Source organism: Salmo salar, chromosome ssa17 (assembly GCF_905237065.1).
Source record: "Salmo salar chromosome ssa17, Ssal_v3.1, whole genome shotgun sequence".
NCBI classification, from domain to species: Eukaryota; Metazoa; Chordata; class Actinopteri; order Salmoniformes; family Salmonidae; genus Salmo; species Salmo salar.
In genome coordinates this window covers 17814510-17832620 of record NC_059458.1, presented here as the reverse complement: position 1 = coordinate 17832620, position 18111 = coordinate 17814510, and the positions used below count along the sequence as shown (strand labels likewise).

The 18111-nt window shown below is 41.6% G+C and overlaps 1 protein-coding gene across 9 annotated transcripts in view; it reads right to left on the bottom strand.

Moving 5' to 3' along the window:
• Window positions 1-7129: 7129 nt before the first annotated feature.
• LOC106575305 (beta-1,3-galactosyltransferase 1) overlaps window positions 7130-18111 on the bottom strand; it is a 125829-nt gene continuing 114847 nt past the window's right edge. For 3 of the 9 annotated variants that reach the window (XR_006759982.1, XR_006759983.1, XR_006759985.1), the window contains 3 exons: window positions 13852-14091; window positions 13648-13746; window positions 12540-13533 (listed from right to left, as the gene is read on the bottom strand). Coding sequence is in view for 3 of the 9 variants with exons in the window: in XM_014151755.2 (XP_014007230.1) it covers window positions 8301-9290 (990 nt within the window). In the remaining 6 variants the exon portion in view is untranslated. Of the gene's footprint in view, window positions 9569-12539; window positions 13534-13647; window positions 13747-13851; window positions 14092-18111 lie in introns of those variants that run through there. The other 6 variants (XM_014151755.2, XM_014151754.2, XM_014151756.2 and 3 more) reach the window with 3 other exon arrangements.

Sequence of the window (18111 nt, the reverse complement as noted above, 5' to 3'; positions counted from 1 at the left end):
CCTGTGTTTCCTAGGGTGTCACAATTATCTGTCAGAGTTTCACTGCGCTCCTCCTAGTCTCTGGCTGATGTATGCAGCCCATTTAAATCACATCCATCTGTTATGTATGACAGAGCATAATTCACATAGGGCTGAATCCTGTCTATCCACCACGGCAAGGGCAGTCTCTTAAGGAAGAATTCAATATTAATGTCATGTTTTTCATTTTGCTGGTTGGTGGTTTGCAAATGGCATCTTGGTCTTGGACGAAATGAAATGGGGTGAATACTATTACGCAAATAGTTCCTGCTGTTGAAGTGGCAATAAAGGATGTGACGCATTCAGAGCCATCTTTAAGATTGTCATCTAATCGCTTTTAGAAAAGTGAATGTGGGGTTGTTCTACTACATGGATAGAGGGACAGAGAGCGAAAGAGACAGAGATAGAGACAGAGATAGAGAAAGAGACAGAGACAGAGATAGAGACAGAGATAGAGAAAGAGACAGAGATAGCGAAAGAGACAGAAAGAGAGAAAGAGACAGAGATAGAGACAGAGATAGAGACAGAGATAGCAAAAGAGACAGAGACAGAGATAGAGACAGAGATAGAGAAAGAGACAGAGAAAGAGACAGAGATAGCGAAAGAGACAGAGATAGAGACAGAGAAAGAGACAGAGATAGAGACAGAGATAGAGACAGAGATAGAGAAAGAGACAGAGATAGCGAAAGAGACAGAGATAGAGATAGAGAAAGAGACAGAGATAGAGAAAGAGACAAAGAGAGAAAGAGACAGAGATAGAGACAGAGATAGAGACAGAGATAGCAAAGGAGACAGAGATAGAGACAGAGATAGAGACAGAGATAAAGAAAGAGACAAAGAGAGAAAGAGACAGAGATAGCGAAAGAGACAGAGATAGAGACAGAGAAAGAGACAGAGATAGCGAAAGAGACAGAGATAGAGATAGAGACAGAGATAGAGAAAGAGACAAAGAGAGACAGAGATAGAGAAAGAGACAAAGAGAGAAAGAGACAGAGATAGAGACAGAGATAGAGACAGAGATAGCAAAGGAGACAGAGATAGAGACAGAGATAGAGAAAGAGACAAAGAGAGAAAGAGACAGAGATAGAGACAGAGATAGCAAAAGAGACAGAGATAGAGACAGAGATAGAGACAGAGATAGAGAAAGAGACAGAGAAAGAGACAGAGACAGAGAAAGAGACAGAGATAGACAGAGATAGAGAAAGAGACAGAGATAGAGACAGAGATAGAGACAGAGATAGCGAAAGAGACAGAGATAGAGACAGAGATAGAGACAGAGAAAGAGACAGAGATAGAGAAAGAGACAGAGATAGAGACAGAGATAGAGACAGAGATAGAAAAAGAGACAGAGATAGAGATAGAGACAGAGATAGAGAAAGAGACAGAGAAAGAGACAGAGACAGAGATAGAGACAGAGACAGAGATAGAGACAGAGAAAGAGACAGAGAAAGAGACAGAGATAGACAGAGATAGAGAAAGAGACAGAGATAGAGAAAGAGACAGAGATAGCAAAAGAGACAGAGATAGAGACAGAGATAGAGACAGAGAAAGAGATAGAGAAAGAGACAGAGATAGAGACAGAGATAGAGACAGAGATAGCGAAAGAGACAGAGATAGAGACAGAGATAGAGATAGAGAAAGAGACAGAGATAGAGAAAGAGACAAAGAGAGAAAGAGACAGAGATAGAGACAGAGATAGAGACAGAGATAGAAAAAGAGACAGAGATAGAGACAGAGATAGAGAAAGAGACAGAGAAAGAGACAGAGACAGAGATAGAGACAGAGACAGAGATAGAGACAGAGAAAGAGACAGAGAAAGAGACAGAGATAGACAGAGATAGACAGAGATAGAGAAAGAGACAGAGATAGCGAAAGAGACAGAGATAGAGACAGAGAAAGAGAGAGAGAAAGAGACAAAGAGAGAAAGAGACAGAGATAGAGAGAGATAGCGAAAGAGACAGAGATAGAGACAGAGATAGAGACAGAGAAAGAGACAGAGATAGAGAAAGAGACAAAGAGAGAAAGAGACAGAGACAGAGATAGAGACAGAGATAGCGAAAGAGACAGAGATAGAGACAGAGAAAGAGACAGAGATAGAGAAAGAGACAAAGAGAGAAAGAGACAGAGATAGCGAAAGAGACAGAGATAGAGCAAGAGAGAGGTAGAGAAAGAGAAAGAAACAGATAAAGAGACAGAGATAGAGACAGAGATAGAGGCAGAGATAGAGAAAGAGACAGAGAAAGAGACAGAGATAGCGAAAGAGACAGAGATAGAGACAGAGATAGACAGAGATAGACAGAGATAGAGAAAGAGACAGCAATAGTGAAAGAGACAAAGATGGAGAAATTGACAGAGACAGAGATAGAGAAAGAGACAGAGATAGCGAAAGAGACAGAGATAGAGCAAGAGACAGAGATAGCGAAAGAGACAGAGATAGAGACAGAGATAGAGACAGAGAAAGAGACAGAGATAGAAAAAGAGACAAAGAGAGAAAGAGACAGAGACAGAGATAGAGAAAGAGACAGAGATAGCGAAAGAGATAGAGACAGAGATAGAGAAAGAGACAAAGAGAGAAAGAGACAGAGATAGAGACAGAGATAGAGACAGAGATAGCAAAAGAGACAGAGATAGAGACAGAGATAGAGACAGAGATAGAGAAAGAGACAGAGAAAGAGACAGAGATAGCGAAAGAGACAGAGAAAGAGACAGAGAAAGAGACAGAGAAAGAGATAGAGACAGAGATAGACAGAGATAGAGAAAGAGACAGAGATAAAGAGACAGAGATAGCGAAAGAGACAGAGATAGAGCAAGAGAGAGGTAGAGAAAGAGAAAGAAACAGATAAAGAGACAGAGATAGAGACAGAGATAGAGGCAGAGATAGAGAAAGAGACAGAGAAAGAGACAGAGATAGCGAAAGAGACAGAGATAGAGACAGAGATAGAGACAGAGATAGACAGAGATAGACAGAGATAGAGAAAGAGACAGCAATAGTGAAAGAGACAAAGATGGAGAAATTGACAGAGACAGAGACAGAGACAGAGATAGACAGAGATAGAGAAAGAGACAGAGATAGCGAAAGAGACAGAGATAGAGACAGAGGTAGAGAAAGAGACAGGGATAGAGACAGAGATAGCGAAAGAGACAGAGATATAGACAGAGATAGAGAAAGAGACAGAGATAAAGATAGAGAGCGCGAAAGAGATAGAGAAAGACAGAGATAGAGACAGAGAAAGAGACAGAGATAGAGAAAGAGTCAGAGATAGAGAAAGAGACAGAGATAGAGACAGAGATAGAGACAGAGATAGAGAAAGAGACAAAGATGGAGAAATTGACAGAGACAGAGACAGAGATAGACAGAGATAGACAGAGATAGAGAAAGAGACAGAGATAGAGATAGAGACAGAGATAGAGAAAGAGACAGAGATAGAGAAAGAGACAGAGATAGAGAAAGAGACAGAGATAGAGAAAGAGTCAGAGATAGAGACAGAGATAGAGAAAGAGACAGAGATAGAGACAGAGATAGAGAAAGAGACAGAGACATAGATAGAGAAAGAGATAGAGACAGGAGATAGAGACAGAGATAGAGACAGAGATAGAGAAAGCAGTTTTTTTTAGATGCAGACAGGCTTGTGGCGTAGAGAACAGAAAGAGAGGGAATGAATGAATGTCAACTGTGCAGTATGAGCAGTATGAGTCAGAGTTGATTCAGTATGAGTCAGAGTTGATTGTGTGCTTAGATGACACGTCTTTAGTGTGCGGTGAATATTACGTTTTTATCCTCTAACTATTGGACTATTGGACTACTGAATGTTCAAAGCAGTCAGGATGTCCATGAACGGCGTATTGCATTAGCTTTAGGGATTACATGTCAACAGGATGTCTTACAAATATAAGATATGTCTGAGGCAATGTCTGCATGTGATTTGATGTGATATATTCAAAGCCTGCCTTCACAAATCGTCTTGGGGCAAATATAAAGTGTTGTCTGAAAAACGAGGCAGACAAAATCCCTTCCCTAAAAACTGCAGGGACGGGCATTATATTATCGTTGTGGTTCAATGGAGTAAAAGATAGCAGACACAAGAACACAAACCCAGCTTGTCTCTCTGCTTGCCTCTCTTGAAGTATTCCAATTGATCTGATTTGCAGCGGGGGAAATGCAAATTCAATCCCAAAACATTCCAATCCAAACAAATTGACTTTTGTTTCATGCATATTTATCACACTTTTAAAATCCAGCAACTGTAACAAAGATGAATAACATGTGGGAGGATCATAGCGGCACTGTATCAAATCCTGACCTTTAAGTCAGTTCTAAGTAATAAGAAAATGTCACCAACTGCCAAATACAGTGTACCCTCTCTAGAGTGCAAGACCGTGTCAATAGATGTTTGGAACTACTCGGCACTGAGGATTGAGTTGGGGTATTTACCCATGTGGTGGAGTATTGCTTTGGCATGGGTAGGCCTACAGGCACTCACCGACAGGCCTGCTCGCAAACAGCACTCACCGACAGGCCTGCTCACATACAGCACTCACCGACAGGCCTGCTCGCATACAGCACGCACCGACAGGCCTGCTCACATACAGCACTCACCGACAGGCCTGCTCGCATACAGCACACACCGACAGGCCTGCTCACATACAGCACGCACCGACAGGCCTGCTCGCAAACAGCACTCACCGACAGGCCTGCTCACATACAGCACTCACCGACAGGCCTGCTCGCAAACAGCACTCACCGACAGGCCTGTTCACATACAGCACTCACCGACAGGCCTGCTCACATACAGCACTCACCGACAGGCCTGCTCACATACAGCACGGCATGCAGCTTTGCAAGACAGTTCCTGAGGAGATAGCTGTTGATTGGCAGATGTGTGAAAAAAACGTTAGATTTTAAATTCCGCATAATCAACTCATTTTTCTGCTTCATCACAGTGTGAGCGGGGGAGCTTGTCTCCTAGGAGACTGGCACTAGAATAAAAATGGCTCATTCTTCGATCATTTCTATTTCAAGGCTTTTCCTCAACACTCACAAGTGATCTGCACTCACCCGCTCAGAAAGGCAGGGCAACAGCATCTCCCCCCCCCCCCTCCTGTGTGTATGCTCCCATACACACAGACCACAGGCTCAACACAAAACAGTGCACAATGAGTACCCTAGATAACTTCTCCCTATTAGATCCATCAATGCCCTCTGTGAAACAGATTCAGAGAATCCCTATGTATATTCCTCCCACTGAATAACACCAACCAACAGCACCCACTCCATAATCCCATTGTATATTCAGAGATCATTTTGTGATACAATAGCATCACTGAAAATAAAAACGATTGTGTGCCCAGCTGCTTTCAGTGAGCCCTCATCTGAAGGAGCCCTTTGCTACCATGGCAGATGGTACATGCTGCCCTCAGATTGGTACCATATTTTTAACTTGGGTCGCAACTTTTTACGTGGTTTAGTTTTTTACTTAAATGCACTTAGAATGTGATAAAAGTCAACTAAGAAACTTGTAACTCTTTATTTTCCAATTTGTTTTACGAATAGCCTAGAGTCTATTGCGATAAATGAATCCACTTCAAAAACTCACCGGAACTACCGTTATCTGTCAGCACAGCAGTTTGCCTTCTCCGTCTGTCTGGCTGATGCCTCCTTGTCTCCCACATGTCTTCCATTAGCACAGTATGTTATTCCCAATTGTTCAGCTTATTGCACAACACTGCAAATATAACTGCAATCTATGGAACACAGAATGAGTCATATAGTGAATGTATCACCCGTGAGTCATTTAATAGAAAACCATCAGCTAAACGGTCATTCTACTGAACAATCTCTGGGAATGAAGGCAACATGTGGTTAAGTGGATCATTAGAATGGAGCAAGGCATTAAAACACCATTTATCTACAGTATTAAAAGTCCAATTACATTTCAAGGGGTTTGAAGTTGATCACAAGTTAACCAAATAGATTTTCAACCAGAACAGCATCTGGGAATACTCTTATTGTGAGGGAAACGGTTAGGACATGGGGATGTGTCTGTCCCCAAAGATTTCCTGACAATACTGTTTGTGAGAACACTGTAAATGTTTTACCACAGTGTGTCTTTGTGTGTTCAACATATATACTGTTGAGAATCCCCTTTTGTTCTATATAGAATCTACCTAACTCCCCAGAGGCTCCTAGCAGCTCCCAGGAGCCATGATGGTAAACTTGTGTTTCAAAGTGTTCTCACCCCCGCCACACACACACCTGTCGGCATCTGACAAACCTGCTCTCACAGATAGGAAGAACCAATTACTGGAGCTCTATTCTTACATATCTCACACACACACACACACGCACACACACGCACACACACACACACACACACACACACACACACACACACACACACACACACACACACACACACACACACACACACACACACACACACACACACACACACACACACACACACACACACACACACACAGCTTCCGATGTGACCTACTTTTTTGTGTGTATGTACTGATATGTATGTGCAACTGATAAATACACACACACACACACACACACACACACACACACACACACACACACACACACACACACACACACACACACACACACACACACACACGTTTTTAAATGTCTGTAATGTATGTGTCGGACCCAAGTAAGACCAGCTGTCTCCAATAGCATCAGCTAATGGGGAGCCTAATTGAAAACTCAAAACACACACACACACCTCTACAGATGAGCAAATGCAAATCTTGAGTATTCAGTCGAGTAGTTCAGAGTCGTAGCATGAAGGCGTTTCTCTGAGTAGTTGTTCATGGCGTGTTGACAGCTTTACACAGAGAGTTGTGTTGATAGGCAATCTTAATGAGCGCCGAACATGTTTACAATTCATTACCGGATGCACTGCAACTACAGAGAGGGACTTGGGTAAAGCTGAAGTCATTAGTTCAGGTATAAATAGGTAATTGGCAGTCTACTGCATGTATTGAAATAAAACCCATTGAATAATTAAACAATATTATAAACTGCCCTCTTTTTAGGATCACACACAATAAATTACAGCATTTTTTAAATCCCAAATACGTGGAAAAAAGGAATACACTCTAAAATGAAATAAGTCTTTAATGTAATGCGGCTTCAAGTAATATAAAATATAACACTCTGCAGTCTGTCTTGTCACAGCACGGCTTAAAGAGCGAAACAATTATTGCACATCACATACAGATAGAATAACATTCACCTGGGAATGCATGTGGTTAATATCGTTACATCGCCATTTGTACAGTCCCATAAGAAATACCGGTGTTCAAGAAATGAAGTCTTTCTCTACATAGTACAATACAAAGGACTCCAAATACATAGTAAGAAAATATGTTTGATCTTTAAAACAATATATTACAACTCAATTGCAGAGGCAAGTATGTCCGTCATGTCACACAGTAGGTCCATTGAACTGTTAGTCTCCTGTTCTAACAATCTTAGATCATTCCAATGAACACTCAATCTATGTCTACAGCACATTGTTACATCGTGAACTTATCATGGTCTTTTCACTATGACAACATCTGTTGCGGTACCAAAACAGTACATCCCACAAATACATCTTTATTAAATACACAAAGACTGGAAATGAAGAGTGGACATTCATTATCAACCTAACTGACAGCTGAACATTTACATAGGTTGTATATCTTGGTATTTCTTATCATCCCTACTACTTCAGTAATGGGGCCAGACCTTTTCTGTAAATTAGCAGCGTTGCCTACATCGATTAGCCTAATAGCATCTGAGCTATTCTGTTCCACTGCTAAGCTTCTATCTCTGTGTTTTAGTGATTTCATCTAATAAACAACGTATGGTGCAAATGGCGTACTGTTGCATTGTGGGACATTATTTGATTTTCATAGAGTAAAGTAAAGTCATAAAGTCATTTTAATCAAATATATTTCAGAAAATGTATAGAATAATTTTATTTTCTTACCTGTGGCCTTTAAACTCATCAATAGCTAAGGGGGAGAATGCAGGAGTTACAACAGCAGAGAGTAACCTTGGTCTGATAAAAAGTTTTTTAGCGAAGCGTCTCTTGGACTATGCAAACGGCCAGAAGGTTATTGTTATAGTACCGTTTCCTCCGGGTCATGTGCTGTACATTGACAAAGAAAAGCAGAGATCGGAAGAGGAGGAAGGGGCAGAGGAGGAGGAAGAGAAGAAGCAATAAAGGAGAAGAAGAAGAATTCAGGACCTCCTCATATTGGCACTAACTGTAGGTAGCTGATTAACACTTGAGGTGTTTCTTGCTGGTCATGTCATTCCAGATGCGGTGCATCTCCTCCGGGGAGATCTGGTGGACCGTTACGACCCGTCTGTAGCGGCACAGACTGTAGGCCATCTTCCAGTGGTTGAAGCCGCTGTTCTGGAAGGGGTGGATGCCCAGCTTGCGAAGGCACAGCCCCACGTACACATCCTCCAGGTGGAGCAGTCTGGTGTGCAAAGACGTCTTGTAGATGAGCTCGGCCACATCCGCCGAGAACACGTACCCAGTGCCCGAGCAGAACGGCGGGTACTTAGCCTCAGGGTAAAGGTCTCTGGGCATGTACCACTTACTGCGCATGTCTCTGATCGGACCTCCGTTGATGACGTAGCCCGTGAAGTAGCGTCTCCGCGGCTTGGAGGTGGGCTTGAGGAGATTGTAGACAAGGTTCTCCATGTTGACGAAGATGTCCGAGTCCGTCTTGAGGACGTACTGTGCCTTGGAGCAGAAGGTGGCCACCCAGCGCATGCCCATCAGGGTCTTGAGGGTGAGATTGTGGTAGGAGTCTATGAAGTCCTCCACCACGACATCGTGGAAGATCTGGCTCTCCTGTTCCACCATCTGGTTGAGCACCGGGTCCGTGTTCCTCCCAAGCAGGAAGAGTGTGAGGACGCGAACGCCATTGCCGAACGTGCTCTCGTCGCCCCACGTCTCTCGAATCGCTTGACGTGCGTCAAACTCCTTGTGGGTGGTGCTGATCAGGATGACTAAGAAAGGTGCCACCGTCTCACACTTCTTGGGCTCGTTGATGACAAAGTCGAAGGCGTGCGGGTTGAGCGGCCGAGTCCGTATATTGCTGAAGGTCACGTTCTTGGTGAGCTTGGTCTTCTGGCGGATGGGGATGGACAGCTGGCCCACGTAAGAGGTGGAGGGACGGGACAGACTCAGGTACCAGAGAGCGCTAGCCCAGCAAACGACCGTCAACAAGTATAAGCAGCTGACCTTTGAAGGCATTTCTGTTTACTTGGTGTGTGTTAGGAGCATTGAGAACGTCGAGGAGGTGGAATCTCCATGGGTGGTCCTCCAGCTACTTCCAGCGGTGCAGCATGATGCTGCCTCCACGAGACGCTTGACATTAATTCAATACCCTCGACTGCTTTAATACAGTCTAGCGGTGGGATTCTGGTTGAAAAGGAGGGTTGTCGTTTTTCCTCAATGCAGCCATTGTACTATTCCATTCCATTAGAGGTCCCAAGGGTGTTTCCTTGCATTCTTCTCGCCAGCACTTGATTCTAGACAGAAACAGATAAAAAACAAATTAGTCAAGCTTTAACAAGAATGTTTCAGAACTCTTTGGCAAAACTAGAGTATTCACTTGTGTGGAGTTATGAGGAGGGTTAGTATGATCTTAGAAAAACATACAGAAAGATACTCTTTGTTTGTTTCCTATAATCACAGAATACAGATAACTCAACATGTGAGACGATCTCGGTATGTTTATGGCCTGCTTTTTCTTCTTCTTTAGTTCTGGCTACTTTGTGTTTACAAACACTGTTTATCTCCGCTTGTCCTTCCCTCGCTGCATACGCCATGTCAAATCAGCAATATCACTCTTACTCTCTGAAAAGTCTCCTCAAGAAGAAACACTCCCGAGGGAAATACTCTGTATCCTCTCTTTTGCTCTCTCTGTCTCTCTCTCGCTCTTCTTCCCTCTTTCCTTCTCTCTTCATATCTCTCTCCCCCCCCCTCTCTCTCTCTCTCTCTCTCTCTCTCTCTCAATGACACAGTGATCTTGGCATGACGGGAAATATTGTTCAGTAATGAGCTCTTCCTCGCTTGGTGAAATAGGTACTGTAGCATCCAGAGAAATAATGCAACAATGCTCTGGCGCCATTATTATGAGTTGTATGGCACTCTTATGGGTATATATATATATATATATATATATATATATATATATGCACACACACTGCTTTTTAGAATGGTTTATGACGGAGCAAAATGAATCACAAAATAACCATTGTTTCGCTTCGATGATGAAAGTCATGATTAAAGAAAGTCAGCTCTGATAAAAAGCCCACCACGCCCAGTGAGTGTTTCCATCACAGACAGCAACAGCATTGGTCCTGGATCAAAGTGAAGAGTGCAATTTTCCATCATTACAGTAACAAGAAGTGAGAGGCACTCTACTGGGTTTTACTCAGGGAACATGCACCTGTTGCTTCCAGCAGTGAGACTACTGATTGTGGTGTGGAATAAAAAAAAGTGTGTCTTTATGGGTGTGTTGATGAAAAACAGTTTTACACCATAAGGAAATGTACAGGTAACTGCCAAAATAAAGGAAACAGCAACATAAAGTGTCTTAATAGGGCGTTGGGCGACCACAGGCTGTGGATGTATTTCAAGGCTTACCTTCAAACTTTGCTTGACATCATGGGAAAATCAAAAGAAATGAGCCAAGACCTCAGAAAAAATATTGTAGACCTCCTCGGCTAATTGACATAATTTGAGTCAATTGGAGGTGTACCTGTGGATGTATTTCAAGGCCTACCTTCAAACTCAATGCCTCTTTGCTTGACATCATGGGAAAATCAAAAGAAATCAGCCAAGACCAAAAACATTGTAGACCTCCACAAGTCTGGTTCATCCTTGGGAGCCATTTCCAAATGCCTGAAGGTATCATGTTCATCTGTACAAACAATAGTACGCAAGTATAAACACCATGGGACCATGCAGCTGTCATACCGCTCAGGAAGGAGACGCATTCTGTCTCCTAGAGATGAACATACTTTGATGCGAAAAGTGCAAATCAATCCCAGAACAACAGCAAAGGACCTTGTGAAGATGCTGGAGGAAACAGGTACAAAAGTATTTATATCCACAGTAAAACGAGTCCTATATTGACATAACCAGAAAGGCCGCTCAGCAAGGAAGAAGTCACTGCTCCAAAACCGCCATAAAAAAGCCAGACTATGGTTTGCAACTGCACATGGGAACAAAGATCGTACTTTTTGGAGAAATGTCCTCTGGTGTGATGAAACAAAAATAGAACTGTTTGGCCATAATGACCATCGTTATGTTTGGAGGAAAAAGGGGGAGGCTTGCAAGCTGAAGAACACCATTCCAACCGTGAAGCACGGGGGTTGCTGCATCATGCTGTGGGGGTGCTTTGCTGCAGGAGGGACTGGTGCACTTCACAAAATAGATGGCATCATTAGGATGGAAAATTATGTGGAAGCAACATCTCAAGACATCAGTCAGGAAGTTAAAGCTTGGTCGCAAATGGGTCTTCCAAATAGACAATGACATCAAGCATACTTCCAAAGTTGTGGCAAAATGGCTTAAGGACAACAAAGTCAAGGTATTGGAGTGGCCATCACAAAGCCCTGACCTCAATCCTATAGAAAACTTGTGGGCAGAACTGAAAAAGCGTGTGCGAGCAAAGAGGCCTACAAACCTGACTTGGTTACACCAGCTCTGTCAGGAGGAATGGGCCAAAATTCACCCAACCTATTGTGGAAAGCTTGTGGAAGGCTACCCGAAATGTTTGATCCAAGTTAAACAATTTAAAGGCAATACTAATTGAGTGTATGTAAACGTCTGACCTACTGGGAATGTGATGAAAGAAATAAAAGCTGAAATAAATCATTCTCTCTACTATTATTCTGACATTTCACATTCTTAAAATAAATTGGTGATCCTAACTGACCTAAGACATGGATTTTTTACTAGGATTGAATGTCAGGAATTGTGAAAAACTGAGTTTAAATGAATTTGGCTAAAGTGCATGTAAACTTCCGACTTCAACTGTAGCTCAGATTTGAAAAAAATGCCCTGTCTTGAAATTTGTGGAGTGGTTGAAAAACGAGTTTTAATGACTCCAACCTAAGTGTATGTAAACTTCAGACTTCAACTGTATATATATACGGTCTAAGGCACTGCATCTCGGTGCAAGATGCTTTACTACAGTCCTTGGTTTGAATTCAGGCTTTAACACATCCGACCGTGATTGGGCGTGCCATAGGGCGGCGCACAAATGGCCCAGCGTCATCCGGATTTGGCCGAGGTAGGCCGTAATTGTAAATAAGAATTTGTTCTTACCTGACTTGCCTGGTTAAATAAAGGTTCAATTTAAAAAACAACTTGTGGCAACCACAGCGCAATCAATAGGCGGTGAACAGTGGCTGGTGTTGAAAATATAGCTGACTTGTAATGCAAGTGTTGCACACCAACAGATGGAGAAAACCTACACCAGTCGAGCAATTAATTTCAACAAAAATCTTTATTTTAATTTGACTTTACAAACAACAAGAGGGCTTAATTGGAGTCTATTTCTTCAGGAGCCTAGACCTATATAAAATAACTTAACTGGCTGAGGTAGGCTATGAGCTTTAACAGCCTAATCAAAGTAGGAATTCTATTTGGCCTACTTACAATTGCAACTGGTCAAAAATGTAGCATCCTACATAAAACAATCATTTAAAGAAAAAAAGTCTGCATGTTCGAACTAAAACAATGTAACTAATAATTAAAAGCACACATTTGTATGTCACAAACTCTAAAAGTAATTGGAAAGGTAGATACAAATGATGTGTGGTATTGTGGTTACAATAAAGAATGTAGTCCATCATGAAAATGTTTCCTATTAGCAGGACAATAGACTTTTTATAGCCCGGCTACTGTTGTGAAAATACCTCAACTTGCAATTTATTCGATGCTAAAGTGTTACATTTCTAACTCAAAACAGCAGTACAGTATTTCTTCATCAACATCTTTATGCTTTCGTTATAAAAATAAAATAACAAGAAAAAAGACATTCCAATGTGGATGTTTATATTAACTACATTTTAGTTGCACTTCCACCCAGCTCCACGACCACAGATAAAACCTTGCTGAGATGATCAATGTATTTGTTGCATTGTTGTATTGTCAATTTCTCTAGCCAAAACATCTTGATGGCCTTGACCAGTTCATCTTTGCCTGTCGGCTTGGCAGAGTTACGGATGAATGTTTTCAGTTGATGCCAAACAAGTTCGATCGGGTTTAAATCAGGAGACGTACATGTAGAGATGAAAAAAATATATATTTTTAGATATACTGTAGGCCTACTGAAGGTGTTGTAGGTCTTTTATTTATTTATTTTTATTTAACCTTTATTTTACTACTTAAAGGTCTACTTACTCTGCTGGCGTCTTGACCCAGTTTATGCCTTCATTTGCATTACAAACCCGGGTGGCAGTGTGTTTTAGGTCATTGTCTACATTTGGAGAAGAAAAAAAAGACATTTAGCCTAACAGCTAAAATTAGGTACAATAATAGAAATATACATGTAAATAGGCCTAAACGTAACAAAATATTGCTGTAATCCTACCATGAAAGAAACAATGTGTACCCAGAAACACCTCTCTGACATAGGGTCCAGCATATCTCTTGATGTTTTCTTCCTCAAAGAAATCTTGAGCCATGATACCTGAAAAAGGAGGCAAGAGTGAATTATTGTGGAACACATAACAGTCCGTGAGGTGTAGGCTACAATATTTTAAGTACCTTTTGCTTTGTAAATAGCCAAACTTACCATCAAAAATCAAATATGGGCCTGGTCCCTGGTGAGAAATTTCACCCCACACTTGGAGTTTGAGGGGATGCTTGGGACTCTTCTTCCTTTTTTCTGTAGCAATTTTGAGCAAATTGCTCAATGGCCACGGTTGATTCGTCTGTGAAGATGACATTGTTGAATGTCTCACCAGCTTTTATCCATGCCTGGACCTGAAGGACGCGAAGTTCTTTGTTTGTCAGATGAATCATTGGGTCGAAACTACAGAACAGTACAAAACAAGCGAACACACATGCTTAATGTTCTGATAATATTTTTTTTTTAAAGAATTGCCAATCGCTCATCATCTTCATGAATATAAGCAAGTGATGTCTGCTAAATAATCAATTTAGGTTTCTCCAGAAATAAATAATTCTAAATAACAAACTGGCTTTATTTACAAATTAGTGAGAATCTCTCACCCCATGTTCAAGAATTGCCTTTTTTTCGCTCACTCTATGTTAAATGAAAACGAAATCTCCAAAATATCGTTACTTTTTAAACAAAGCGATTACTATTACTATTATTATGAATTAATTTAGAATTATATAAAAAAAACGTAGATATTCTCAGATATTCTCACAGATCCTAAAGGAAAATGCCCCATAGATATCCTCCAATCCTATAAATGTAATTATTGGCGGAGAGTCATGTCATTGAAAAAAATATTTTTCGATATACTGTAGGCCTACCATAGGCGACATGAGTCTCACTAGTGTTGAGTAATGTGCTGTTAAAAATGGTGTAGGTCTTATTTATTTAAAGAGCATATAAAAGTTAGAAGCAAAAGCCTACAACTATTTTAGAACCGTTACGCACTGCTCTGAGACAAGCATAGGGACTGGTCTTGATAAATCAATGAGATTTTTATTTTCACTTAATCTCAGTTTGGGTATTGGTTAGACAAGAATTAGAAAATTAAAGTGCAGAAATGTTATGCTCTTGGTGTAACCTTTATTTAACTAGGCAAGTCAGTTAAGAACAAATTCTTATTTACAAGGACAGCCTACTCCTTCCTTGTGCCCTGCTGGGATTCTTTAGCTAAATAGCCCAGTACTGTACTGCCGACCGTCACGTTGTACCGCGCCATAATTTCGGTTCCAGCAAGTACCAGTCAAAAGTTTGGACACAGCTACTCATTCCAGGATTTCTCTATACTTTTACTATTTTCTACATTGTAGAATAATAGTGAAAACATCACAACTATGAAATAACACATATGGAACCAGTTAAGAACAAATTCTTATTTATAAGAACAGCCTACTCCTTCCTCCCCACTGGGGATTTGAACCCCGGTCTCCCGCGTGCCCCGCATTCTGTAGTACAGACATGGCCTGCTCTCCCTTGTGTAAGGAAACAAGCACTTTCCCATGTTTACTACAGTATGTATTGTAGACTGCACAGTAGCCTAATAAACAAACAAACACATAAAAAAATACTCTTTCAAAATGCAGATGTTAATTTAGTTATGGATCCATAACGAATTACTATGGGAATAAATATCACTGATTTACAGAAATATTGGAAAAAAGTTGACTAATGAAGGCAAACAATTTAGAATCCTCCAATCCTGTAGCCTATTCCCGACCGTCACGTTGTACAACGCCATATTTTCCATTCCATCCTAACGGAAAGCCCTGAGGGTTTCATTTTTCATTATTCTCTGAATAGAAACACCATAATATTAATCAAATTAATTAAGCCAAATTTCTTAAAATCATACCCATATACTATGTTATTACAAAAAATGTTTTCAATTCTCTGGTAATGCCAATACGGAATACTATCAAATGCTTCTCAAAGATGCCCTCTGGTGGTCAAACTAGCAATAACTTGCAGTAACAGAAAAAATGGCTGACAATTAAATGACGTGCCACAGAATGCTGAGGCAGTATGACACAACTTTTAAAGGAGGAACCACTGTATGTGTCCCTTTTATTTGTCACAAAGATAATCCTTCGGATAATGCATTATAACATCTGTGCATCAACATAGGTGAACATTTATATTACTGTATCCAAAGGATTATCTTTCTGACAAATAAAATGTTCAGAGGGCTGAAATCCATGTCTTTGGGGAATGAACATAGTCTTGGCATAGTTGAATGCTGTGTTGCGCGATCAAAGGAAAGCCCTGTGGATATCCCACAAATGTCATTTTGAGTGAGATGCTCAAAATGGTGAGATGCTCTCATGATTTCTTTGGATTAGCTTGACATCACAGTTCTGGAGTTGTGGTCCTGCCTTATTCGTCACACTTTGAGAGTGGACACTATTACATCTATTCATATTCTTTATCCCATCTCTTTCAGTGGCAGAATGATCTATTCCATGTCCTCACATTTTCCATCCTCCCATCACTTTTTACTGGGAGTTCAATCCATCTCATCATGTTTCCCTACCTCTCTCCCCTTTTCTCAATCATTCCTCCTCCATCTCTGTTTATCACTCTCTCCCTCTCTCTTTCCCCATTGTTCGCCATAATTTCTCCTCCATCCCTTTCTCTCCCCTCATTCTCTATCATTCTTCTCTTTCTATCACTCACCCGCGCACTCCTTTTTCTCAGTGATACTGTTGATACCTCTCCCCATGCTGTGCTGGGTCTTAGACACCCACTGAAAACACACTACCTTACTGGCAGCTTTTTTACGCCACCCACTATAAACCATTCATTCTCTATGGATACCTCTGGCTGCTTCCTCTCATCTATCTCTCTATTCCCCTCTCTCTTTTAGTCTATCTCCGCTACTAAATCATCTGCCCTCCTTCATCCCGTTCACTCTATTATTTCAGTCTCTGAGCGAGAGAGCAATAGAGAGAGACATTTTGCTTGCTTTCCTTCAGTCATTTCCTTGGGATTGTACTGTACATTTCCTTTAATTATTCTCTCTTAGACTGATTATTTGTGCTTGAGATCACAGTGTCAGCTGATTCTTTTAAATAGTACAGGGAAAGTAGTACTAGAAACCTCAGCTCTTTTCATGACATATGGACTTACTATTTCCTCACCATCTTAAATAAGCATGCCCCTTTCAAAAAATGTAGAACTAAGAACAGATATAGCCCTTGGTTCACTCCAGACCTGACTACCCTTGACCAACACAAAAACATCCTGTGGTGGACTTCAATAGCATCGAACAGCCCCCGTGATATGCAACTTTTCAGGGAAGTTAGAAACCAATATACACAGGCAGTTAGAAAAGCAAAGGCTAGCTGAAATGTACTTCCTGCAACACAAACTGAAAAAAGTTCTGGGACACTGTAAAGTCCTTGGAGAATAAGAGCACCTCCTCCCAGCTGCCCACTGCACTGAGGATAGGAAACTCTGTCACCACCGATAAATCCACTGTAATTGAGAATTTCAATAAGCATATTTCTACGGCTGGCCATGCTTTCCACCTGGCTACCCCTACCCCGGTCAACAGCACTGCACCCCCCACAGCAACTCGCCCAAGAATTCCCCATTTCTCCCAAATCCAGTCAGCTGATGTTCTGAAAGATCTGCAAAATCTGGACCCCTACAAATCAGCCGGGCTAGACAATCTGGACCCTTTCTTTCTAAAAATTATCTGCCGAAATTGTTGCAACCCCTATTACTAGCCTGTTCAACCTCTCTTACGTGTCGTCTGAGATTCCCAAAGATTGGAAAGCAGCTGCGGTCATCCCCCTCTTCAAAGGGGGGGGACACTCTTGACACAAACTGCTACAGACCTATATCTATCCTACCCTGCCTTTCTAAAGCCTTCGAAAGCCAAGTCAACAAACAGATTACCGACCATTTCAAATCCTACCGCACCTTCTCCGCTATGCAATCTGGTTTCAGAGCTGGTCATGGGTGCACCTCAGCCACGCTCAAGGTCCTAAACGATATCTTAACCGCCATCGATAAGAAACAATACTGTGCAGCCGTATTCATTGACCTGGCCAAGGCTTTCGACTCTGTCAATCACCACATCCTCATCAGCAGACTCAATAGCCTTGGTTTCTCAAATGATTGCCTCGCCTGGTTCACCAACTACTTCTCTGATAGAGTTCAGTGTGTCAAATCGGAGGGCCTGTTGTCCGGGCCTCTGGCAGTCTCTATGGGGGTGCCACAGGGTTCAATTCTTGGGCCGACTCTTTTCTCTGTATACATCAATGATGTCACTCTTGCTGCTGGTGAGTCTCTGATCCACCTCTACGCAGACGACACCATTCTGTATACTTCTGGCCCTTCTTTGGACACTGTGTTAACTAACCTCCA